At 45.2% G+C, this 26,809-nt stretch overlaps 1 protein-coding gene across 1 annotated transcript in view; it reads right to left on the reverse strand.

The window, feature by feature from the left end:
* Positions 1 to 11,242: 11,242 nt before the first annotated feature.
* Positions 11,243 to 26,809, reverse strand: part of RNASEH2B (ribonuclease H2 subunit B) — a 34,315-nt gene continuing 18,748 nt past the window's right edge. The window contains exons 8-11 of the mRNA XM_075266022.1: positions 17,891 to 17,972; positions 14,427 to 14,469; positions 13,856 to 13,933; positions 11,243 to 11,394 (exon numbers count right to left, since the gene is read on the reverse strand). Of these exons, the coding sequence (XP_075122123.1) occupies positions 11,287 to 11,394; positions 13,856 to 13,933; positions 14,427 to 14,469; positions 17,891 to 17,972 (311 nt within the window). The 3' untranslated portion in view covers positions 11,243 to 11,286. The remainder of the gene's footprint in view (positions 11,395 to 13,855; positions 13,934 to 14,426; positions 14,470 to 17,890; positions 17,973 to 26,809) is intronic.

Here is a 26,809-nt window from a genome sequence, read left to right on the forward strand (position 1 = left end):
GGAATTCTGAGAAAGATATGGATTGGTCCAAGGGATGAAATCTGCTGAAATCTTTAGAAATCTGCACCACAGGTCAATTTCCTTCCAAAGAAGTTTTTGGAACTCTCATTGACATCAGTGGTAATGTTATCAGATCTGCACATAATATGTAATACGTAGCAACTAGAGATGAGCGAACACTAAAATGTTCGAGGTTCGAAATTCGATTCGAACAGCCGCTCAATGTTCGTGTGTTCGAATGGGTTTCGAACCCCATTATAGTCTATGGGGAACAGATACTCGTTAAGGGGGAAACCCAAATCCGTGTCTGGAGGGTCACCAAGTCCACTATGACACCCCAGGAAATGATGCCAACACCTCTGGAATGACACTGGGACAGCAGGGGAAGCATGTCTGGGGGCATCTAACACACCAAAGACCCTCTATTACCCCAACATCACAGCCTAACAACTACACACTTTACACACTCAATACCACATCTCTGACAGTAGGAAAACACCTTGAAACATGTGTATTTGGCACTTGCAGTGAGGAGAGCTTGTCACCAGCAGTGAATTTGGCCCTTGTAGTAAGTTGAGGTTAGCACCAACATTTGTTTTGAAAATCAGGGTGGATTGAGCCTCTAACCAGCAGAGTTTGGGCAAATTCATGGTGGAGGGAGCCTCTAAACACCCCAGTTTGGGCAAATTCATGGTGGAGGGAGCCTCTAAAAACCCCAGTTTGGACCAATTCATGGTGGAGGGAGCCTCTAACCAGCCCAGTGTGGGCAAATTCATGGTGGAGGGAGCCTCTAAAAAACCCAGTTTGGACCAATTCATGGTGGAGGGAGCCTCTAACCAGCCCAGTTTGGGCAAATTCATGGTGGAGGGAGCCTCTAACCAGCCCAGTTTGGGCAAATTCATGGTGGAGGGAGCCTCTAAAAAACCCAGTTTGGACCAATTCATGGTGGAGGGAGCCTCTAACCAGCCCAGTTTGGGCAAATTCATGGTGGAGGGAGCCTCTAACCAGCCCAGTTTGGACCAATTAATGGTGGAGGGAGCCTCTAACCAGCCCAGTTTGGACCAATTAATGGTGGAGGGAGCCTCTAACCAGCCCAGTTTGGACCAATTAATGGTGGAGGGAGCCTCTAACCAGCCCAGTTTGGACCAATTAATGGTGGAGGGAGCCTCTAACCACCCCAGTTTGGACCAATTCATGGTGGAGGGAGCCTCTAAACAGCCAAGTTTGGACCAATTCATGGTGGAGGGAGCCTCTAAAAACCCCAGTTTGGACCAATTCATGGTGGAGGGAGCCTCTAACCAGCCCAGTTTGGGCAAATTCATGGTGGAGGGAGCCTCTAAACAGCCCAGTTTGGGCAAATTCATGGTGGAGGGAGCCTCTAACCAGCCCAGTTTGGACCAATTAATGGTGGAGGGAGCCGCTAAACAGCCCAGTTTGGGCAAATTCATGGTGGAGGGAGCCTCTAAACAGCCCAGTTTGGACCAATTCATGGTGGAGGGAGCCTCTAAAAAACCCAGTTTGGACCAATTCATGGTGGAGGGAGCCTCTAAACAGCCCAGTTTGGGCAAATTCATGGTGGAGGGAGCCTCTAGCCAGCCCAGTTTGGACCAATTAATGGTGGAGGGAGCCTCTAACCAGCCCAGTTTGGACCAATTAATGGTGGAGGGAGCCTCTAACCAGCCCAGTTTGGACCAATTAATGGTGGAGGGAGCCTCTAACCACCCCAGTTTGGGCAAATTCATGGTGGAGGGAGCCTCTAAACAGCCCAGTTTGGGCAAATTCATGGTGGAGGGAGCCTCTAACCAGCCCAGTTTGGACCAATTAATGGTGGAGGGAGCCGCTAAACAGCCCAGTTTGGGCAAATTCATGGTGGAGGGAGCCTCTAAACAGCCCAGTTTGGACCAATTCATGGTGGAGGGAGCCTCTAAAAAAACCAGTTTGGACCAATTCATGGTGGAGGGAGCCTCTAAACAGCCCAGTTTGGGCAAATTCATGGTGGAGGGAGCCTCTAACCAGCCCAGTTTGGACCAATTAATGGTGGAGGGAGCCTCTAAACAGCCAAGTTTTGGGAAATTCATGGTGGAGGGAGCCTCTAACCAGCCCAGTTTGGACCAATTAATGGTGGAGGGAGCCTCTAAACAGCCCAGTTTGGACCAATTCATGGTGGAGGGAGCCTCTAACCAGCCCAGTTTGGGCAAATTCATGGTGGAGGGAGCCTCTAAACAGCCCAGTTTGGGCAAATTCATGGTGGAGGGAGCCTCTAACCAGCCCAGTTTGGACCAATTAATGGTGGAGGGAGCCGCTAAACAGCCCAGTTTGGACCAATTCATGGTGGAGGGAGCCTCTAAAAACCCCAGTTTGGACCAATTCATGGTGGAGGGAGCCTCTAAAAAACCCAGTTTGGACCAATTCATGGTGGAGGGAGCCTCTAACCAGCCCAGTTTGGGCAAATTCATGGTGGAGGGAGCCTCTAACCAGCAGAGTTGTGGGAAAGCAGGGTGGAGGGAGCCTCTAACCAGCAGAGTTGGTGGAAATCAGGGTGGAGGGAGCCTCTAACCAGCAGAGTTGGGGGAAATCATGTTGGAGGGAGCCTAGTATTAGCAGAATTGTGCAACGCTTATGGTGGATGAGTATGAGGATGCGGAGGAATTGGAGAGGTTGAGTACAGACATGGAGTTTCATGTTGGGGTGCTTTACACAGGTGGGCACAAAAATGAAGGCTCTATCCAGTGGTGGTTCATTTTTATCAAAGTGAGCCGGTCGGCACTCTCAGCTGACAGACGGGTGCGCTTGTCAGTGATGATGCCACCGGCTGCACTGAACACCCTCTCAGATAGGACGCTGGCGGCAGGACAGGACAGCACCTCCAAGGCATATAGGGCAAGTTCAAGCCACAGGTCCAACTTCGACACCCAATACGTGTAGGGCGCAGAGGGGTCGGAGAGGACAGGGCTGTGGTCGGAAAGGTATTCCCGCAACATGCGCCTATACTTCTCACGCCTGGTGACACTAGGACCCTCCGTGGCGGCACTTTGGCGAGGGGGTGCCATCAAGGTGTCCCAGACCTTAGACAGTGTGCCCCTCGTTTGTGTGGACCGGTGAGAACTTGGTTGCCTACTGGAGGAACTGCCCTCCCTGCCGCCAACGTCACATGCTGGAAACATCTCCATCATATTCTGCACCAATTGCCTGTGGCAAGCATTGATGCGATTGGCCCTCCCCTCTACCGGAATAAAAGACGAGATGTTGTTTTTATACCGGGGGTCAAGGATAGCAAAGATCCAGTACTGGTTGTCCTCCATGATTTTGACAATACGCTTGTCGGTTGTAAAGCACCCCAACATGAACTCAGCCATGTCTGCCACAGTGTTAGTTGGCATGACTCCTCTGGCCCCACCGGAAAGTTCAATCTCCATTTCCTCCTCATCCTCCATGTCTACCCATCCGCGCTGCAACAATGGGACGATTCGAAGTTGCCCGGAAGCCTCCTGTATCACCATCACATCATCGGACAACTCTTCTTCCTCCTCCTCCTCCATTAAACGCAGTGAAGCGGACAGATGTGTGGACCTACTCTCCAGCTGTGACGGATCGGATGCTATCCCTAACTCCTCTGTGTGATCTGAGTTATCCCTGATGTCAATCAGGGATTCTCTCAGAACACACAAGAGCGGGATTGTAAGGCTCACCATCGCATCCTCAGAGCTCACCCTCCTTGTGGACTCCTCAAAGACCCGTAGGATGTCACAAAGGTCTCTCATCCATGGCCACTCATGGATGTGAAACTGAGGCAGCTGACTTTGTGGCACCCTAGGGTTTTGTAGCTGGTATTCCATCAAAGGTCTCTGCTGCTCAACCACTCTATTCAACATCTGAAACGTTGAGTTCCAGCGTGTGGGGACGTCGCACAAAAGCCGGTGTTGTGGCACATGCAGGCGTTGCTGGAGAGATTTTAAGCTAGCAGCGGCTACTGTCGACTTGCGAAAGTGGGCGCACATGCGCCGCACTTTCACCAGTAGCTCTGGAACATTGGGGTAGCTCTTTAGGAAACGTTGCACCACTAGGTTGAAGACGTGGGCCAGGCATGGAACATGTTGGAGTCCGGCAAGCTCCAGAGCTGCTACCAGGTTCCGGCCGTTATCACAAACGACCATGCCTGGGCCCAGGTGCAGCGGCTCAAACCATATTGCCGTCTCATCGAGGAGGGCATCCCTCACCTCGGAGGCAGTGTGCTGTCTGTCCCCCAAGCTGATCAGCTTCAGCACAGCCTGCTGACGTCTACCAACGCCAGTGCTGCAACGTTTCCAACTCGTAGCTGGGGTCAATCTAACAGCGGAGGAGGAGGCGGTGGCAGAGGAGGAGGCGGTGGCGGAGGAGGAGGCGGTAGAGGAGGAGGAGGGGGGTGTTCTTCTCGTGTCCCTGCCAGGAATGTTAGGCGGGGAGACGAGGTACACCGGGCCAGTTTGGGAAGCAGTCCCAGCCTCAACTACATTCACCCAGTGTGCCGTCAGTGAAATGTAGCGTCCCTGTCCGCATGCACTTGTCCACGCGTCGGTGGTCAAGTGGACCTTTGTGCAAAGCGCGGAACTAAGGGCCCGCCTGATGTTGAGTGACACGTGCTGGTGCAAGGCGGGGACGGCACACCGGGAGAAGTAGTGACGGCTAGGGACGGCATAGCGAGGTGCCGCAGTTGCCATCAGGTCCAGGAAGGCGGGAGTTTCAACAAGCTGGAACGCCAACATCTCCTGGGCCAGCAGTTTAGCGATGTTGGCGTTCAAGGCTTGCGCGTGTGGGTGGTTAGCAGTGTATTTCTTCCGCCGCTCCAATGTCTGAGAGATGGTGGGTTGTTGTAAAGAAACGCCTGATGGTGCCTTTGATGGTGCAGGAGAAGGAGATAAGACAGGACCAGGGGAGGATGAGGTAGAAGTCAACAAAGTGGCGGAGGCAGATGAAGTGGTGTCCTGGCTCGTCCTCTGGAGTGCATCGCCAGCACAGTCAGCAGTGGCAGTGGCAGAGGCAGAGGCAGTGGCAGAGGCAGTGGCAGTGGCGTGAACGGCAGGCGGCCTTTGTCCTGCCGTTGCTGCCTGCCACTGATTCCAGTGCTTGGATTCCAAATGACGGCGCATTGAAGTGGTGGACAGGTTGCTCTTCTCAGAGCCCCTAATCAATTTCGAGAGGCAAATTGTGCAGACAACACTATATCTGTCCTCGGCGCATTCCTTGAAAAAACTCCACACCTTCGAGAAACGTGCCCTCGAGGTGGGAGTTTTTCGGGGCTGGGTACGAACTGGAACATCTTGGGAGATTCCGGGTGTGGCCTGGCTTCGCCTAAGCTGCTGACCTCTGCCTCTGCCTCTAGCTACCCTTTTTGGTGCTGCACCTGCCTCAACATCCACACTACTTTCCCCGCTTGACATCCCCCCTGTCCAGGTCGGGTCAGTGTCCTCATCATCCACCACTTCCTCTTCCAACTCCTGTCTCATCTCCTCCTCCCGCACAATGCGCCGGTCAACTGGATGCCCTGACGGCAACTGCGTCACATCATCGTCGATGAGGGTGGGTTGCTGGTCATCCACCACCAAATCGAACGGAGATGGAGGAGACTCTAGTGTTTGAGCATCTGGACACAGATGCTCCTCTGTTAGGTTCGTGGAATCGTGACGTGGAGAGGCAGGTTGAGGGACAATGAAAGGAGCGGAGAACAGCTCTGGGGAGCAGGGACAGTTTGGGTTATTGTTCTGTAAAGCTTCGGAATTTTGGGAGGAAGGAAGACAAGACTGTTGGGTAATAGGAGGAGAGGAGGCAGAGTCTGACTGGCTGCTGGACAATGTGCTGTAAGCGTTCTCTGACAGCCATTGCAAGACCTGTTCCTGGTTCTCGGGCCTACTAAGGTTTGTACCCTGCAGTTTAGTTAATGTGGCAAGCAACCCTGGCACTGTGGAGTGGCGCAATGCTTGCTGCCCCACAGGAGTAGGCACGGGACGCCCTGTGGCTTCACTGCTACCTTGCTCCCCAGAACCATTCCCCCGACCTCGCCCACGGCCTCGTCCACGTCCCTTTCCGGGAGCCTTGCGCATTTTGAATTCCTAGTTAGAAATTGGCACTGTATACCAGTAGTAAAAATTGTGGGTGCACGTAACCCCAATATATTCTTTGAATTACCAGTCAGAAACTGGCACTATATGGCAGTAGCAAGAAATGAGGGTATTTATAACCCCAATATATTCTTTGAATTCCCAGTCAGACAATGGCACTGTATACCAGTAGTAAAAATTGTGGGTGCACGTAACCCCAATATATTCTTTGAATTCCCAGTCAGACACTGGCACTATATGGCAGTAGCAAGAAATGAGGGTATTTGTATTCCCAATATATTCTTTGAATTCCCAGTCAGACAATGGCACTGTATACCAGTAGTAAAAATTGTGGGTGCACGTAACCCCAATATATTCTTTGAATTCCCAGTCAGACACTGGCACTATATGGCAGTAGCAAGAAATGAGGGTATTTGTATTCCCAATATATTCTTTGAATTCCCAGTCAGACAATGGCACTGTATACCAGTAGTAAAAATTGTGGGTGCACGTAACCCCAATATATTCTTTGAATTCCCAGTCAGACACTGGCACTATATGGCAGTAGCAAGAAATGAGGGTATTTGTATTCCCAATATATTCTTTGAATTCCCAGTCAGACAATGGCACTGTATACCAGTAGTAAAAATTGTGGGTGCACGTAACCCCAATATATTCTTTGAATTCCCAGTCAGACACTGGCACTATATGGCAGTAGCAAGAAATGAGGGTATTTGTATTCCCAATATATTCTTTGAATTCCCAGTCAGACAATGGCACTGTATACCAGTAGTAAAAATTGTGGGTGCACGTAACCCCAATATATTCTTTGAATTCCCAGTCAGACACTGGCACTATATGGCAGTAGCAAGAAATGAGGGTATTTGTATTCCCAATATATTCTTTGAATTCCCAGTCAGACAATGGCACTGTATACCAGTAGTAAAAATTGTGGGTGCACGTAACCCCAATATATTCTTTGAATTACCAGTCAGACACTGGCACTATATGGCAGTAGCAAGAAATGAGGGTATTTGTATTCCCAATATATTCTTTGAATTCCCAGTCAGACAATGGCACTGTATACCAGTAGTAAAAATTGTGGGTGCACGTAACCCCAATATATTCTTTGAATTCCCAGTCAGACACTGGCACTATATGGCAGTAGCAAGAAATGAGGGTATTTGTATTCCCAATATATTCTTTGAATTCCCAGTCAGACAATGGCACTGTATACCAGTAGTAAAAATTGTGGGTGCACGTAACCCCAATATATTCTTTGAATTACCAGTCAGAAACTGGCACTATATGGCAGTAGCAAGAAATGAGGGTATTTATAACCCCAATATATTCTTTGAATTCCCAGTCAGACAATGGCACTGTATACCAGTAGTAAAAATTGTGGGTGCACGTAACCCCAATATATTCTTTGAATTCCCAGTCAGACACTGGCACTATATGGCAGTAGCAAGAAATGAGGGTATTTGTATTCCCAATATACTCTTTGAATTCCCAGTCAGACAATGGCACTGTATACCAGTAGTAAAAATTGTGGGTGTATATAGCCCCAATTCTATTGCTAGGGGACTTGCAGGGTATTTCTGGGGTGAAGGTGGGGGGGCACACCGTTGGAACGGGTATCGGGGTATATATCGGGTATACGGGAATACACTGACAGTGTATTCCATTCAGGATCCTGGGAAAGCTGGGTTGCGGCGATTGAGCCCGTCAGTGCCACGTTACACTGACAAGCTTCTCCCTGGAATTTAGCTCTTACAAGAGCTGTTGTGGTTGTCTTCTCCTTCCTATCCTAGCCTGTCCCTGCCTACCCAGAATCTAAGCCCTAGCTAGCTGGACGGAAACCTCCGTCCTCGGTGAATTGCAAGCTCAGAATGACGCGAACCTGGGCGGCGCTGTTCTTTTAAATTAGAGGTCACATGTTTTCGGCAGCCAATGGGTTTTGCCTACTTTTCTCAACGTCACCGGTGTCGTAGTTCCTGTCCCACCTACCCTGCGCTGTTATTGGAGCAAAAAAGGCGCCAGGGAAGGTGGGAGGGGAATCGAGTAATGGCGCACTTTACCACGCGGTGTTCGATTCGATTCGAACATGCCGAACAGCCTAATATCCGATCGAACATGAGTTCGATAGAACACTGTTCGCTCATCTCTAGTAGCAACCTCAAGCATTCAGACCTGTGAGCTGCAAAGTGTATAAGTATATCACAATGCATTACCATATATTATTTTTGTTATAGTTTTTTTTTTTTTAAAGAATCCAAAAACACTGACCATGCCATTTGTCCATTAACAACTTAGCTGGACCATCCATATATCTCATTATTTTTGTGAACGGTCACTCAAAACTTAGATTCTAAACTCAAATTTATGATATTGCAGTGTCTAATATTTGGTAAACCTTTCCCATTATTTAGGTGTCCCTTTGGTCGGACTTAATCTCTAGTGTCTCATTGGTGCTTGGTAATAAATATAATCCATGACTGCCTGGTCACATTGCAGCCATCACTGCAAAAAGTGATAATTGGTTATGATGTACTAAGGGGAATACAATAACCCCGATGGAAGATCCTCCAGGATTCACACATTGTGATAAACAGAACTGAGCTGTGAATTCTCTTAATTGTAAGTCCTGCTTGTGGTAGTAAACAATTACCAGCACAACGGTGTCCACTGAAGGTACCATGGATAGATCAAAAGGGTTATTGAATTATTAAAGAGGTCTTCCAACCCCCAGTTGGCTTTTCATACTGAAGATCAATTCACAGGATAGGTCACCTACACTCACCGGCCACTTTATTAGGTACACCTGTCCAACTGCTCGTTAACACTTAATTTCTAATCAGCCAATCACATGGCGGCAACTCAGTGCATTTAGGCATGTAGACATGGTCAAGACAATCTCCTGCAGTTCAAACCGAGCATCAGTATGGGGAAGAAAGGTGATTTGAGTGCCTTTGAACGTGGCATGGTTGTTGGTGCCAGAAGGGCTGGTCTGAGTATTTCAGAAACTGCTGATCTACTGGGATTTTCACGCACAACCATCTCTAGGGTTTACAGAGAATGGTCCGAAAAAGAAAAAACATCTAGTGAGCGGCAGTTCTGTGGGCGGAAATGCGTTGTTGATGCCAGAGGTCAGAGGAGAATGGCCAGACTGGTTCGAGCTGATAGAAAGGCAACAGTGACTCAAATAGCCACCCGTTACAACCAAGGTAGCCAGAAGAGCATCTCTGAACGCACAGTACGTCGAACTTTGAGGCAGATGGGCTACAGCAGCAGAAGACCACACCGGGTGCCACTCCTTTCAGCTAAGAACAGGAAACTGAGGCTACAATTTGCACAAGCTCATCGAAATTGGACAATTGAAGATTGGAAAAACGTTGCCTGGTCTGATGAGTCTCGATTTCTGCTGCGACATTCGGATGGTAGGGTCAGAATTTGGCGTCAACAACATGAAAGCATGGATCCATCCTGCCTTGTATCAACGGTTCAGGCTGGTGGTGGTGGTGTCATGGTGTGGGGAATATTTTCTTGGCACTCTTTGGGCCCCTTGGTACCAATTGAGCATCGTTGCAACGCCAAAGCCTACCTGAGTATTGTTGCTGACCATGTCCATCCCTTTATGACCACAATGTACCCAACATCTGATGGCTACTTTCAGCAGGATAATGCAATGCCATGTCATAAAGCTGGAATCATCTCAGACTGGTCTCTTGAACATGACAATGAGTTCACTGTACTCCAATGGCCTCCACAGTCACCAGATCTCAATCCAATAGAGCATCTTTGGGATGTGGTGGAACGGGAGATTCGCATCATGGATGTGCAGCCGACAAATCTGCGGCAACTGTGTGATGCCATCATGTCAATATGGACCAAAATCTCTGAGGAATGCTTCCAGCACCTTGTTGTATCTATGCCACGAAGAATTGAGGCAGTTCTGAAGGCAAAAGGGGGTCCAACCCGTTACTAGCATGGTGTACCTAATAAAGTGGCCGGTGAGTGTATATCTGACTGATGAGGGTCGGACTCTGCACGGATGTGTTGACCCAGCTGTTGGAAGTAAAGCTGCAGAGCCGTTCTGCCCCGCTGCCACCGAAACATAGAGAATAGATATACTGCTATGCATCTTTTACTGCTTCTGATGCCTGGATCGCAGTGATCAGACCCTCGCCAATCACATATTGACAGCTTATCTTGTGGATAGATCATCAGTATCAAAATGGCGCAAAGGAAGTAACATTCACCTCTCACTCACCACTACTGTGTTTCCCCGAAAATAAGACAGTGTCTTATATTAAATTGTCGTCCTAAATATAGGACCTGTCTTATTTTCGGGGGATGTCTTATTACAACCGGCAGTCATGCCGGCACTTCCTTAGCGGAGTTTCAGTATAACTGCCGGTTGTAGGTAGTGCAGGGGAGGGGGAAGGTATCCTACTTACCTTTCCCATCTTCCTAGGAGCACTGGTGCTGCTGTTAGTCCCAGCAGTGGTGGGCGGGGCTTAGTGGGGCTTCATGGCCGGGCTTAGCAGAGCTTTCATGGGTGGGGCTTAGTGATCCCCACTACATTGGCACAACAGCCGGCTGGATGCCATGCTCTGTGTGCACAGCAACAGAACCCCCCCCCCCTTACTTTCAGGGGCGTCCTACTTTCGGGGAAAGACGGTAGCGATGAGCGAGTAGTATTCGATCGAATACCTCCCCTGCATAGTTATTGGTGTAAAAAGTGCCAGGGAAGGTGGGAGGGGCATCAAATTTTTACTGCATTTACCGCATGATATTCGACCGATTACACTAATAACTACGCAGGGGAGGTATTCTATCAAATACTACTCGCTCATCTCTACTCACCACTACTTACTGGTCCGGTCGCTCTGACAGTCTTTGGCTGAACAGTCATGTCCCAAATGTAAAGATGGAACCAGAAAGCAGAGATCAGTGGGGAAATGATAAGCGTTGGAATAGTCGTGGCAAGGGATTGATAGGCCGGTATGGTTTCTCTTCATTTTTACCCCCTTTAAGAGCCTTGATAAATAGAAAATATGACCCTAGTGTGAACAGAGCCTCGCTATCAACAGATTCCTAGAACATGTAAACCCGTATGCATCCTCATCCAAACTTATACACTACATCTAACAAAACAAGATTTTTATTAAATAAAATATTGAACTTTCACATCACATTCTCATCCATATTATTTGGTGGCTTTGGGTTTTGGACTGAAAAAAGACGATATGTTTTTCATTCCGCTCTTGTCCACTTTAGCCAGGGATTTCTGAGCCGCGGTCATCTTGCTGTTGGTCTGTGAACAAAATCAACACAATTCACTTGAATGCTAAAACACGTTAGACATTGTCACATCCACAGAATATACCAGATCTATCTGTTAGGGGATAGTTGTCAGGTCGGTCAATCAACAATTCAGAGAGCCATAGAAATGTGCATCCATCTCTCCATCTGGTCTGCTACTTACATGGCAGAGTCTTGTTTACTGGAAAAATAGGTTAGGGAACCGTTTTCTTGATGTATGGAGGTCCAAGAGAGACCAAATTATGTCCACAGATGCCATGACAATAACAATGATTGCACTAGTCTTAACTATGGGGGATATGTGGCTCTATATTATCGAAGACTTTACATTATGCATGTGGTAAACACTCTTGTTCCCTATATGCTCCTTTCAACCAACTAGTTAATACAATACTGGGGAAAAGAGAAAAACCCAGGTTTTGGCTAAAGTAGAGAACCTGACGTGTTTACCATGTTGCATTTGCAACCAGATCCTCATTGATCTCCAAGTCAACAGGATCTGTTATGTAATTATTGGTGAATAATAATAAATGTCATATGGAAATTATTTGTGAATTTTGGTGAATTTTATTTAATTCCCCTAGACGATGCTAACCTTGGCTATTTACTTCACTCTGATCCCCGGTGCCAGCGAGGTTATTATCAAAGGCTAACGGGAACAAGGGAATCTGTTATGACTTTTATCATCAGGTTTAGCAAAAATATAACTCTTTATAGTGACCACAGCCAAGGGAAAGGGCCTTCTAATTCACGTTATGTTAGCAGACCTTGCTCCCCAGCCAGGACCATCATCCTTCACCCCCTAGATCTGCTCACATGGACTAGGGGTTCAGAAAATAAGCCATGTGGAATATAAGGCCATATAAAACCTAATTTTTAGAAAATTTTAATACATTTAAGTGCAATAATACATATATAAAAAAAGTTTGTTTCAGGTAAAAGAAGCAAAATGCAATTTTATTTTTTTTTACCATTGTTTTGGTGAAAAAAAAATACAACAAATAAGGCTACTTAATTGAAACCTTTTGTGTCCTGAAAAAACAGGGTAAAAATAGTTGAGAAATGCAAAACCATTAAAAAGATATTGCTCTGTACAGCAATATGCTAAGATTGGCCTGCGTTAAAAAAAAACAAAACAAAAAAAAAAACAATAAAAAAAAACAAACTGCATTTGAAAATTTGGATAAGAACATTGAGTAACATGCAAAGGAAGACTTCCCAGCCTACCTCGCCCGGCGCCTATGTATGTAACTGCATTTGTCCCTTATTAAAGGAAAACTGATGTTTGTGTCTCCTTGTCTTCTTTTTTCCTTTTTTAAATATAGATTGTTGGCTCCATATAGGGCTCACAATGTACATTTTTTCCCTATCAGTATGTCTTTGTACAATGGGAGGAAATCCACACACTCATGGGGAGAACATACAAACTCTGTGCAGATGTTGTTCCTGGCGGGATTTGAACCCAGCGCTGCAAGGTGTTGCCCCATGTTTCTCCTTGTCTTCTATACGACAGCCAGTGTCACTTTTGGACAGCCCCTTCTTACATAACTTTGTGCTATTAAGTGGGCCAGTCAATAAATATTAGAGCGCTAGCAGTGACGACCAGGCAAAGGAGCAGGAATCCATCTTATTATGGTTTCCATAATCCAACAATAAAGTTGAAGCTTTTGGTACGTCTCTCCCACCTATTACGTTTTCCTGACATTTCAGCAGTCTTCTATGACCAGAGGTACACTAATAGTAGAAGGTCCAGTCCTTTAAGTCTGTATAGTTGTCAGCTCATTTCTTAGGGCTGGGTCACACTGCGCTTTCTGCAAAATACTTATTAGAAAAAAATCCAACACATAGTATGCCTGAGGAAGTCGCTGAAGAAAACCCGAGACCCTTTCTCCACCAGCTTCTGTTCTGGGTTTGTGCAGCCTCTTCCATGGGGCTGATCAGTGTTTGGTCATGTGTCGGGGCTTCGGTAGAGATTAGAATGCAGAAACTACTACAAAATAGGGCTGAACACCACAGGCTAAAAACATTAATAAAAGAAGCATCGCATAGGTTACTTCCTTTCACTGAAAACAATGGGTGGTAGAGTGGGCGGGGGGGTTTGGACCAAATCTTGGGGGTAGAAAATGTGTTAAATCAACTCTAAAATACAGTGTAAACTTGCCCTTATTTTTAGCTCTCCACACTGCTTATTAAAAATCACAATTTAGTGTAAAATAACGTCAGAATTGAGTTTGTGCACTTACCTTACCTTCTTATACATAATATACTTTAGATACATGACATGCATAAGACAGGTGGCAAGAAGCTCAAGACAATCACAGATAGAAAAGAGCCATCACTGTGTAATGGACGGATCTATTGTACGGCGACCTGATCTGAAACCTTCTCTACGTCATGCAAGTGACAATAACCACAAGATTTACAGAAAAAAAAAACAAAAACAAATTGCCCACCTTTTTGCCTTTGTCATTTGAGTTATATTTTGTGTAGTCCTCTTCTGCCTCCACAGACTTGTCAGACACCTTCCTTTTCTGTAAATTTAGATGGGGGAATGTGCTCAGTCATACAACACCTGAAGATTATTTTATCACATCAAGGTCCACTACGGAGAGGAATCCATGTCGTCAATTGGAAAAATTATTACACCAAGAAATTGGTTCATATGTGGGGGATAACAGAGCACGTCTAACTAGTAGAAGAACTTGCCATTGCCCAGACAGATTTCCGGCGAGTGACCTCAATGTGTTCAGGTGCTTTTAACACCAAAAATTTCACAAAAACAGAAGACACCACTGGCCACAAAGGCTGGCGAGATCTCTTACTGTTTTAGTTCCCTCATCTACTACCATAAAAATGAACAAGCCGCCTGATCTGCTAACATAGTATTAGTATCCTAGAGGAATGACCCTGCTGCGGAGATATTACTTACTGCACTTTATAAGAAAGGGTTAGTCTGATGATTGGAAATGCTAGAAGCAGCAAAGCAGGCCAACGCTGTGCACAAGAATACAGGACGCACATTACCTTTGTAGGAGGCTCGGGGGTTGGAGCGGAGACATCACGGAGACTAGAATAGAATGAGGGAAAGATACTTATTAATAACTAAAGAAAATTATAGTAATTTTAGAGTATAGTAATTTGCACAGAGATATGAGCAATTCTAATATTGCACTGTGACAACCTCTTAGGCCTTATTCACACCTATGGGGAACAACCAATAGCAACATAGCTTTCTTTTTTTATAGTGTTTTTGAAACCATGCAATGCAGCTTTTTTTGTTGCAGATTTTGTTGTGGTTTTATGAGCCAAAGCCAGGAGCGGATTGAGCAGTAGATAGAAGTATACGAACTTCTTATATATCCCCATTCCATTTGTAGTCATTCTTGACTTTGACTCAAAAAACTGCAGCAAAATCTGCAAAAAAAAAGCTGAGTTTCCGCAATGTGGAGCCTTAGCCTAAGGCAGTTTTCATAAATCTGCCGGACTGATTTCTATGTGGCTTTATGTCCAGTTAATGTGGGAATCGAGGGGTGTAACTCATGTTAAACAATGGGTGTATATACATTAGAAAACTTTAAATACATTTTATATATAATCTTTACATAGAAGGGGTCAGATTTAAGAACAGCGGCGTTATTAACACCACTCTCACACACCAACCCTGAACTGGCGAAGGCTACGCACCCTCTGCTTGGCCATGCGCCTTCAGAGAATGTATGTCACCTCATAGCTGGCCTATATATCCTGCATTATTTACATCACATTTATGGAATAAATGATAATAAATCTAGCAGGGGTGAAGGTCCTGAGCCCTTTTTGGGAAAGTGGAGAGTGCAGTGCAGAAAACACCACTTTTTTTTTTTTTTTGGAAAACACACATTTGCACAAAAAAAGTGACCTTTTTATGCCTGCTACACCAGAAAACTGATGTACAAGGTATAATAAATCTGCCCTATTGATTGCACTGTAGAAGCTTAGTCTTATGCTTGGTTCACATCTGCATTCAGGGAGTCCGCATGGGGACCGCCCAAACAGATTACCGAACGCAACTGCAACCTCTGTGCAGAGAAAGCACACGGACCCCATAGACTATAATGGGGTCCGTGTGCTTGCTGTGTGCTACCTGCACCAATCATGCGGACAGGAAAGTAGATTGTGAACTTTATGCGGACTCCCCCAGACGGAATACAAATGCTGATGTGAACAAGACCTTAGGCCTGCTTTACAAGATGTATTCAGTCTACATTTCCTCAACTGAATATGATCTGGAGAAGCGGTCTTATATCATTAAAATCATCTAAGATTCTGTGAGTCTCTGCAGGACTACTGTTCCATATTGCAAACATGATTACCGAATGGGACAGTAATCCCACAGTCACTCTCATTATCATAGATGACTATAATGCCATTGGATCCCCAGACAAACTTTCACTGTAGGAAATACAGCCAACATATGTTCCCTACTTCACAGACTGAATATGCCCTTGTTAGGCAGGCCTAGAAGGATGGCCCTGTATTTAACAAAACAGACTTTGGGGTAAGAGCGACCAGTCTGGTGTTTGATGCAAGGGGAGGAAATATCGGAAAGGGCGAGTTCACATCAGCACCCGATCTCTGTTTCGCAGGTTTCTGTTTCCTGCTCGAGAAACTGGACAGGAGACGGAAACCTGCAGTCAGTTTTCAAACCCATTCATTTCAATAGGTTTGGAAAGTGTCCGTCCATGAGCGCTTTATGGTTTCCGCGGCGAAACTGTTTTTTTTTTTAACCCGGCACAAAGTCGAGCATGCAGGACTTTGTGTCCGGTTTTAAAAAAAAAAAAAACGGTTTCGCCGCAGGGAGCACAAAACACTAACAGGCGCTCACGGCCGGACACGGTCTGCCAGGTTTCCGTCTTCTGTCGACAGAAGACGGAAACCTGAAAGCGGAGGCCGAGGCATAAATGTGAACCCGGCCTAAGCTTTGCTATATTCTTCCACTAGCTGGTACCCGCGACTTGGTCTGCGGTGATTGTAGAAGTGGGTATATACAGGCGCGGGTAAGGTTTTCGTACTGTGTATAAGGTATGGGATATGAAATGTAACTTTGTATCTTGTTGTTTCTGTAATTCAGAGAATACGTGAGACTTTTGTGTTGAAGTTACTTTGTATTTGAGCTGCTATATATACGGTGTTGTGAGAAACTTTACATAGTGACTTTGGGACAGAAGTATTTGAAGTTAACCCCTTCCCGCCGATGGCATTTTTGTGATTGTGGTTTTTAGTTTTTGACTTCCCTCCTTCTAAACCCCATAACTTTTTTATTTCTCCGCTCTCAGAGCCATATGAAGTCTTAATTTTTCTGGGACAAATTTTTCTTCATGATGCCACCATTAATTATTCTATATAATGTACTGGGAAGCAGGGAAAAAATTCTGAATGGGGTGGATTTGAAGAAAAAATGCATTTCTGCGACTTTCTTACGGGCTTTGGTTTTACGGCGTTCACTGTGCAGCCAAAATGACAAGTCCCCTGTATTCTGTGTTTCGTTATGATTCCGGGGATACCAAATTTATATGGTTTTATTTACATTTTGACCCCTTAAAAAAATCCAAAACTATGTTAAAAATTTTTTTTTTGAAAAGTCGCCATATTTCGACACCCGTAACTTTTTTATACGTCCGTGTACGGGGATGCATAGGGCGTCTTTTTTTGCGGGAACGGGTGTACTTTGTAGTTCTAACATTTTTGGGAAATGTTATTGCTTTGATCACTTTTTATTCTAATTTTTATCAGAATCAAAACAGTGAAAAAACGGCAGTTTGGCACTTTTGACCATTTTTCCCGCTACGGCGTTTACCGAACAGGAAAAATATTTTTATAGCTTTGTAGAGCGGGCGATTTCGGACGTGGGGATACCTAACATGTATGTGTTTCACAGTTTTTAACTACTTTTATATGTGTTCTAGGGAAAGGGGGGTGATTTGAATTTTTAATCCTTTTTATTTGTTTTTATATTTTTTTTACTTTTTTTTTAAACTTTTTTTTTGCATTTATTAGACCGCCTAGGGGTATTGACATGGGTGGGCGGTGTCGCAGATTGTCAGAGCGGTGGGGGTCGGCAAACATGGCTGCTCTGGAGCGTTATAGAGAGCCTCCTGGAGTATCGTTAAGGTGAGGGGCAGAGTGGTAAAGTATATGTATATGAGATTGTGTGGGGTTAGGGGCGAGGCTGGAGAGGGCAATATGAATTTTGTGGCTTGCTATGTGTTAGATTGCAGAGATGGTGGTGTGAGTTTGGGTTTTGTGGGGGTCCTGGCACAAACGTATGTGCGCTATTGTGATGAAAAGCAGCCTATTGCGCAATCGGGTGTATTAACTATGTTTGTGGAAAATTTCAGCCAAATCGGTCGAGCAGGTTTTGCGTGATTGAGGAACAAACATCCGAACACACAAACCCACAAACTTTCACATTTATAATATTAATAGGATTAGCAATGTTTTACCCGTACTTTAAATACGCAGACAGCTCATTCCGCAGATCTTCAGGAATGTATTCTGAAATGAGTCCATGAGCATAGCGCACGTAGTCCTCTGTGAGAATGGAAATAAGTGTTAAAAGCAAAGCTAGGACAATATACACAATATCTATGAGAACCTCCTATTTGTAACTGAACAGAAGGGGCCAGGGGAGTATTATTTGTTTTTGTTTTTTTTTTAAAAACCCAAAAAACATCCCAAAACCAACATGCAATAGCCCACTGGTAAAACCCTTTATTCACATGCACAGTCCTGAGCACTAAAATGTATATATATATATATATATATATATATATATATATATATATATATATCCTACTAATATTATAAATGTGAAAGTTTGTGTGTTTGGATGTTTGGATGTTTGTTCCTCGATCACGCTAAAACGCCTGGACGGATTTGCGTGCAATTTTCCACAAACATAGTTTTCCCTCAGGATTGAGTCACAGGCTACTTTTGGTGCCACTAAACAACATGGCTTCCTAGCAGGAGACTCACAAAAGCAGGACTCCTAGCCCCAGCTATAGACTCATACACACTGCCTGGCATTTCCTGCCTCAACCTGCCTGCACACTCCTTACTGTCACCTCAGGAGTAGCCCTCACTCTACTCACTCACATTTACATATAGCTTTCCACTATACATACACAATACAACACATCACATTGTAATTACATGTATCTCCTATCACTGCTATATACAGTACCTGATACATATATACTCCTGTACACAGGCTGTATATACTATATAATTACATATATTACCTATCACTGCTATATACAGTGCCTGATACATATATACTCCTGTACACAGGCTGTATATACTATATAATTACATGTATCTCCTATCACTGCTATATACAGTACCTGATACATATATACACCTGTACACAGACTGTATATACTATATATTACATGTATCTCCTATCACTGCTATATACAGTACCTGATACATATATACTCCTGTACACAGGCTGTATATACTATATATTACATGTATCTCCTATCACTGCTATATACAGTACCTGATACATATATACTCCTGTACACAGGCTGTATATACTATATAATTACATGTATCTCCTATCACTGCTATATACAGTACCTGATACATATATACTCCTGTACACAGGCTGTATATACTATATAATTACATGTATCTCCTATCACTGCTATATACAGTACCTGATACATATATACTCCTGTACACAGGCTGTATATACTATATAATTACATGTATCTCCTATCACTGCTATATACAGTACCTGATACATATATACCGCTGTACACAGGCTGTATATACTATATAATTACATGTATCTCCTATCACTGCTATATACAGTACCTGATACATATATACTCCTGTACACAGGCTGTATACACTCACCGGCCACTTTATTAGTTACACCTGTCCAACTGCTCGTTAACACTTAATTTCTAATCAGCCAATCACATGGCGGCAACTCAGTGCATTTAGGCATGTAGACATGGTCAAGACAATCTCCTGCAGTTCAAACCGAGCGTCAGCATGGGGAAGAAAGGTGATTTGAGTGCCTTTGAACGTGGCATGGTTGTTGGTGCCAGAAGGGCTGGTCTGAGTATTTCAGAAACTGCTGATCTACTGGGATTTTCACGCACAACCATCTCTAGGGTTTACAGAGAATGGTCCGAAAAAGAAAAAACATCCAGTGAGCGGCAGTTCTGTGGGCGGAAATGCGTTGTTGATGCCAGAGGTCAGAGGAGAATGGCCAGACTGGTTCGAGCTGATAGAAAGGCAACAGTGACTCAAATAGCCACCCGTTACAACCAAGGTAGCCAGAAGAGCATCTCTGAACGCACAGTACGTCCAACTCTGAGGCAGATGGGCTACAGCAGCAGAAGACCACACCGGGTGCCACTCCTTTCAGCTAAGAACAGGAAACTGAGGCTACAATTTGCACAAGCTCATCGAAATTGGACAATTGAAGATTGGAAAAACGTTGCCTGTCTGATGAGTCTCGATTTCTGCTGCGACATTCGGATGGTAGGGTCAGAATTTGGCGTCAACAACATGAAAGCATGGATCCATCCTGCCTTGTATCAACGGTTCAGGCTGGTGGTGGTGGTGTCATGGTGTGGGGAATATTTTCTTTGCACTCTTTGGGCCCCTTGGTACCAATTGAGCATCGTTGCAACGCCAAAGCCTACCTGAGTATTGTTGCTGACCATGTCCATCCCTTTATGACCACAATGTACCCAACATCTGATGGCTACTTTCAGCAGGATAATGCAATGCCATGTCATAAAGCTGGAATCATCTCAGACTGGTTTCTTGAACATGACAATGAGTTCACTGTACTCCAATGGCCTCCACAGTCACCAGATCTCAATCCAATAGAGCATCTTTGGGATGTGGTGGAACGGGAGATTCGCATCATGGATGTGCAGCCGACAAATCTGCGGCAACTGTGTGATGCCATCATGTCAATATGGACCAAAATCTCTGAGGAATGCTTCCAGCACCTTGTTGTATCTATGCCACGAAGAATTGAGGCAGTTCTGAAGGCAAAAGGGGGTCCAACCCGTTACTAGCATGGTGTACCTAATAAAGTGGCCGGTGAGTGTATACTATATATTACATGTATTACCTATCACTGCTATATACAGTGCCTGATACATATATACTCCTGTACACAGGCTGTATATACTATATAATTACATGTATCTCCTATCACTGCTATATACAGTACCTTATACATATATACTCCTGTACACAGGCTGTATATACTATATAATTACATGTATCTCCTATCACTGCTATATACAGTACCTGATACATATATACTCCCGTGCACAGGCTGTATATACTATATAATTACATGTATCTCCTATCACTGCTATATACAGTACCTGATACATATATACTCCTGTACATAGGCTGTATATACTATATAATTACATGTATCTCCTATCACTGCTATATACAGTACCTGATACATATATACCCCTGTACACAGACTGTATATACTATATAATTACATGTATCTCCTATCACTGCTATATACAGTGCCTGATACATATATACTCCTGTACACAGGCTGTATATACTATATATTACATGTATTACCTATCACTGCTATATACAGTGCCTGATACATATATACTCCTGTACACAGGCTGTATATACTATATAATTACATGTATCTCCTATCACTGCTATATACAGTACCTGATACATATATACTCCTGTACACAGGCTGTATATACTATATAATTACATGTATCTCCTATCACTGCTATATACAGTACCTGATACATATATACCCCTGTACACAGGCTGTATATACTATATATTACATGTATTACCTATCACTGCTATATACAGTACCTGATACATATATACTCCTGTACACAGGCTGTATATACTATATAATTACATGTGTCTCCTATCACTGCTATATACAGTACCTGATACATATATACCCCTGTACACAGACTGTATATACTATATAATTACATGTATCTCCTATCACTGCTATATACAGTGCCTGATACATATATACTCCTGTACACAGGCTGTATATAGACTAAAAAACATAGACATTCAAATCCTCCTAGAGACATGGACCCGGGCAGATGACGAGTCCCTAACGCCCATGGGCTACAAGGAATTCTCAGTGCCCGCCCAGAAAAATAAGACAACCAAACATGGCTGCCACTCAGGAGGCATACTAATATGGTACAAGGAGGAGCTCAAAGAACACGTAAAAGCTACCAAACGTGGAACCAATCACATATGGATAAAAATAAGCAGCTCCATCCTCAGCGGCCAGCAGGACATCTATCTCTGTGCAGTATATATGCCCCCACCAGGGTCCCCCTACCACGACCCCGACACTTACGAGGTCCTACAAAGGGAAGCCGTCCATTTCCAACCCAAAGGCAGAGTACTAATATGCGGAGACCTGAATGCAAGGACAGGCACAGAGATAGACTACCTGCCCTCTGACGACAACCCACATATGCACGGTAGTGAGATCCACCACCCAGAACCCACACAGACAAGAAGAAACAGCCAAGACAGAATTGTCAACAAGAGTGGGAGACAACTGCTGAACATGTGCCGAAGCCTAGGACTGTACATAATAAACGGACGTACCACAGGCGATCCCAGAGGACGCTTCACACTAAACTCTCAAGTGGGCAACAGCGTGGTGGACTATGCCATTACAGACGCAGACCTGTCAGACATTGAAGACTTCACAATCGCACCTGATTCCCATCTATCAGACCACAACCAGATCCTACTATACATGAGAACCATGAACAAAACACCCACACATGAGCCCCAACAGTCCGGCCTCTACAACCTATCAAGACATTTCAAATGGGCCAACCACCAGGCCATAGAATATAGCAATGCAACCAACCGACCCGAAATCAAGACTGCTCACAAACTTCCATACAAACACCTATCAGCCAGACCAACAGGGAGTCACCAGAGCTGTGAAGGATCTCAAGTACATCCTACAGACCACAGCAGAACTAGCAGGCCTGAAACCAACCAAACCAATAAGACAAACCAACAAACAGTCCCACAAATGGTTCGACAGCGACTGCAGAGCACTACTCCATACCCTAAGAACAGCCTCCAACCAAAAACACAGGGACCCCAACAACAAGGAGGTGAGGGAAGCCTACAACAATCTATGCAAGCAATACAAGGGCACCCTCAGAGAGAAGAAACAGAGGTACCTCTCCCACAAAATTGAGCAACTAGAGGACTCCCTCCAGGACAGCTCATTCTGGGAGACCTGGCACCACATGGGCACAAAGCCCAAGAAAAACTCTCTCCACATCCAAAATGGCAATATCTGGCTCAACTACTTCAGAGGTCTCTACAAAAACATCCCAGAAGAAGACCTAACTCCAGAACAGCAACAGATATTCACCAAACTGAGGGACATGGAGAAAGTCATCAAAGACTTCCAGAACCCTCTGGACTCGCCAATCACCATAAAAGATATACAGGAAAGAATTGCCCTGCTGAAAGGCAAAAAGGCCAGTGGCCCTGACGGCATCCTACCAGAGATGATCAAATACAGCCCTCCAGCAATACACGCGGCACTGGCAAAGCTATTCACCCTCGTGCTCAATGCTGGACACTTCCCCGAAGACTGGAACAAAGGGCTCATAACCCCCATCTACAAGAATGGGGACCAATATGACCCCAACAACTACAGAGGGATCTGCGTCAGCAGAACGCTGGGGAAACTGTTCAACAGCATCATTAATAACAGAATCCTCACCTTCCTCACACAACACGGGGTCCTCAGCAAGAGCCAAGCAGGGTTCATGCCAAACCACCGCACCACAGACCATATCTACACCCTGCACAGCCTCATCAAGACGCACGTCCACACCAGAACAGGCAAGATATTCGCCTGCTTCGTGGACTTTAAGAAGGCGTTCGACTCAGTATGGCACCCAGGCCTACTCCTAAAACTCCTAGAGAGTGGAATAGGAGGAAGAACGTACGACGTCATCAAGAGCTCCTACACCGGAAACCATTGCAGTGTGAAGGTGAATGGGAAAAGGACAGCATACTTCCAACAGGCCCGAGGGGTCAGACAAGGCTGTAGCCTGAGCCCAACGCTCTTCAACATCTATATCAATGAACTGGCTACAGCCCTGGAGGCCTCACCAGCCCCAGGCCTCACCCTGAACAATCGAGAGGTGAAGTTCCTGCTGTATGCCGATGACCTCCTACTCCTGGCCCCCACCGAGAAAGACCTCCAAGAAAGCCTGTCAGTGCTGGAAAAATTCAGCACCACATGGGCCCTACCCATCAACCAGAAGAAGACCAAAGTCATGGTATTTCAGAAGAAGGGCCACAATAAAGCCTCCACCCCACAATTCACACTGAACGGCTCCACACTGGAGAAAACCAACAGCTACACCTACCTGGGGCTGGAGCTCAGCCAATCAGGAAGCTTCAAAGCAGCAATAGAAACCCTGAAAGCAAAAGCCTGCAGAACCTTCTACGCCATCAGAAGACAACTGTACCACCTCAAACCACCGGTGAGGGTCTGGATGAAGATATTTGACGCTGTCATCTCCCCGATCCTTCTCTATGGCAGTGAGGTTTGGGGCCCAGCCACCTACCCAGACCAGTCAAAGTGGGATTCCAGCCCAACAGAGAACTTCCACCTGGAGTTCTGCAAATACCTGCTCCATGTCCATCGCAACACCACCAACATGGCCTGCAGGGCAGAGCTAGGCAGACTCCCCCTATGGCTCACCATACAGAAGAGGGCCCTAGCTTTCCAGGCACACATCCAGGTGAGCAAGCCCGACTCCTACCACCACCAAGCCTGGCTAAGCCACCCGAGCAAACCAGACATTCACCAACCAAACAACAGCCAACCACCAAACCAAAAACACCAACAGATGATAACCAAGGCCGAAATAAAGGCGACCACAGAGGCAAACAAAGAGCGGTACATTGAAGAATGGAGAAACGAAATAAATAACTCCAAGAAACTCACCGTGTACCAATCCCTACAAAGGGACTACACCATGGCCACCTACCTGGAGAGAATACGCCACCCCAAGCACAGACAGACCCTGAGCCGGTACAGACTGAGCGCCCACAACCTAGAGATAGAGACGGGGCGATACAGGCAGACGTACAAGCCACGGGAGAACAGACTGTGCCAGCACTGTGACCAGGGGGTCCTAGAAGACGAGACCTACTTCCTGCTACACTGCACCAAATACTCAGCTGTGAGGGCCGTCTACTACCAAAGACTGTCTGCCCACATCCCAGACTTCATATCTGCAGACGAGAAGAGGAAACTCTACATCCTACTGGGAGAAGAAGAGGCCACTGTGGAGATCGCTGCCCAATACGTGTCCAGCTGTCACCAAACCAGAGGAAGATGAGACTCCACGGACTGTTATATTTATCCCAACACACCCGCCCCACCCCACCCCCCCATATAGCAGTCACCAACGAAGAGGAAGATGAGACTCCATGGACTGTTATATTTATCCCAATACACCCGCCCCACCCCACCTTCAATCCCACCCCCCCATATAGCGGTCACCAACGAAGAGGAAGATGAGACTCCATGGACTGTTATAACCCAAACCACCCCCCCATACCCACCACCCACCCAACCCAACTCCCCCCCCCCCCCCCCGCCCACTTTACTAGCTTTGGCAATGCCAAATACCTATTCGGACGTGCCAATAAAGCATTTTTTGATTTGATTTGATACTATATATTACATGTATTACCTATCACTGCTATATACAGTACCTGATACATATATACTCCTGTACACAAACTGTATATACTATATATTACATGTATCTCCTATCACTGCTATATACAGTACCTGATACATATATACTCCTGTACACAAACTGTATATACTATATAATTACATGTATTACCTATCACTGCTATATACAGTACCTGATACATATATACTCCTGTACACAGGCTGTATATACTATATAATTACATGTATTACCTATCACTGCTATATACAGTACCTGATACATATATACTCCTGTACACAGGCTGTATAACACATCACATTGTCTGTATCACAACATACACAATATAACACATCAAATAACATTTGCTAGCCCACCAAACTTTTTAAAGCACTTTTACAGTTTCACACGTCTGTGTCCGCCCAATTCTCAAATCACCGCAGACGAAGTCGCGGGTAAAAGCTAGGTTTTTTTATATATACAGATAGTAACAACCCCTGCCAAAAAAAAACTAAAAAAAATGCAATTTTTATAATTAAACCCAGATTGAAATAATATGTAATTTTCTGATAATACCGTAGAGGCTTTTGCACATGTTTTTTTTTCACACCAAGTATTATTCTCAGGTTAGAAGAAGAAATCTGTTCAACCCAAGCATGACCTGGCATTCTTACAGAGGGTGTGCAGATATAACGGGATCCAGTTTATGAAGCTCTGGGGAATTTCATTTTATTAAAGAAGAGCGTTCGTCCATATACGCAGAAATAACACAGCTAAATGTCTAATAGTGCAGATAATATGGCTGATCTTATGGCTCTTATTAAGCAAAAAGAAAAGGACACTTTAGCAACTTGTTATTTATTACATCTACATCAAGCATTACCTAGGTGAATACAGGGTTAAGGGGATATGGTCACTCCTTAGGGAGAGACCACCATTTAGGTGTGTGGAGTCTTATTAAGCCATTAGCGCTCCACTGAGCAAAGGAACATGGGAAGAATATGCAAATCAGACTTCCATGATGTAATTAGGATGTCAGTGCCTCAGTCATGCAGCCCAATAGAGGGCGCTCCCTGAGGATGTGCAAATCCGTCTTCCATGATGTAATTAGGAAGACAGAACCTCACTGAGTCTTGGGCCTATGACTTTTCAACTGCTATGTATAACCTTCCATTGGATCTATTCTACCTGATCACAGTCTGATCTACATAAAACCCTTCCCCATCTGATAGTATGTAAGTAACATAACTATAACTCGTGTTAATTCACCCTTCCGAGCAGAAACTTGTGACTCATATTGTTGGGATGGGAGCGATAACTGCTTGCGCTAGAAGAGGAAGTATCTATAAACTATCTGGGCATCGGTCCAGACCATTTACAGGATCTGGATGTCATCTGACAGAAAACATAAGTCAATTTGCAGCAAGGAGAAAAAAAATGAGAATGCAAAAGGTGGTGCATAGGAATAATACACCCACACTGTGACCAATGCTCATCTGAAGGGCCTGCAGAAATCCTTGCACATGCTACAGAATCATGAACAGGGTCGCTGCAAAATGTCCTGCAGGGTCTGACTCTACACAAGTAAAATTGTGAGCGACCACTTGTAAGACACAATGCAGACAA

The sequence above is a fragment of the Leptodactylus fuscus genome, chromosome 2 (assembly GCF_031893055.1).
Source record: "Leptodactylus fuscus isolate aLepFus1 chromosome 2, aLepFus1.hap2, whole genome shotgun sequence".
Taxonomy (NCBI): domain Eukaryota; kingdom Metazoa; phylum Chordata; class Amphibia; order Anura; family Leptodactylidae; genus Leptodactylus; species Leptodactylus fuscus.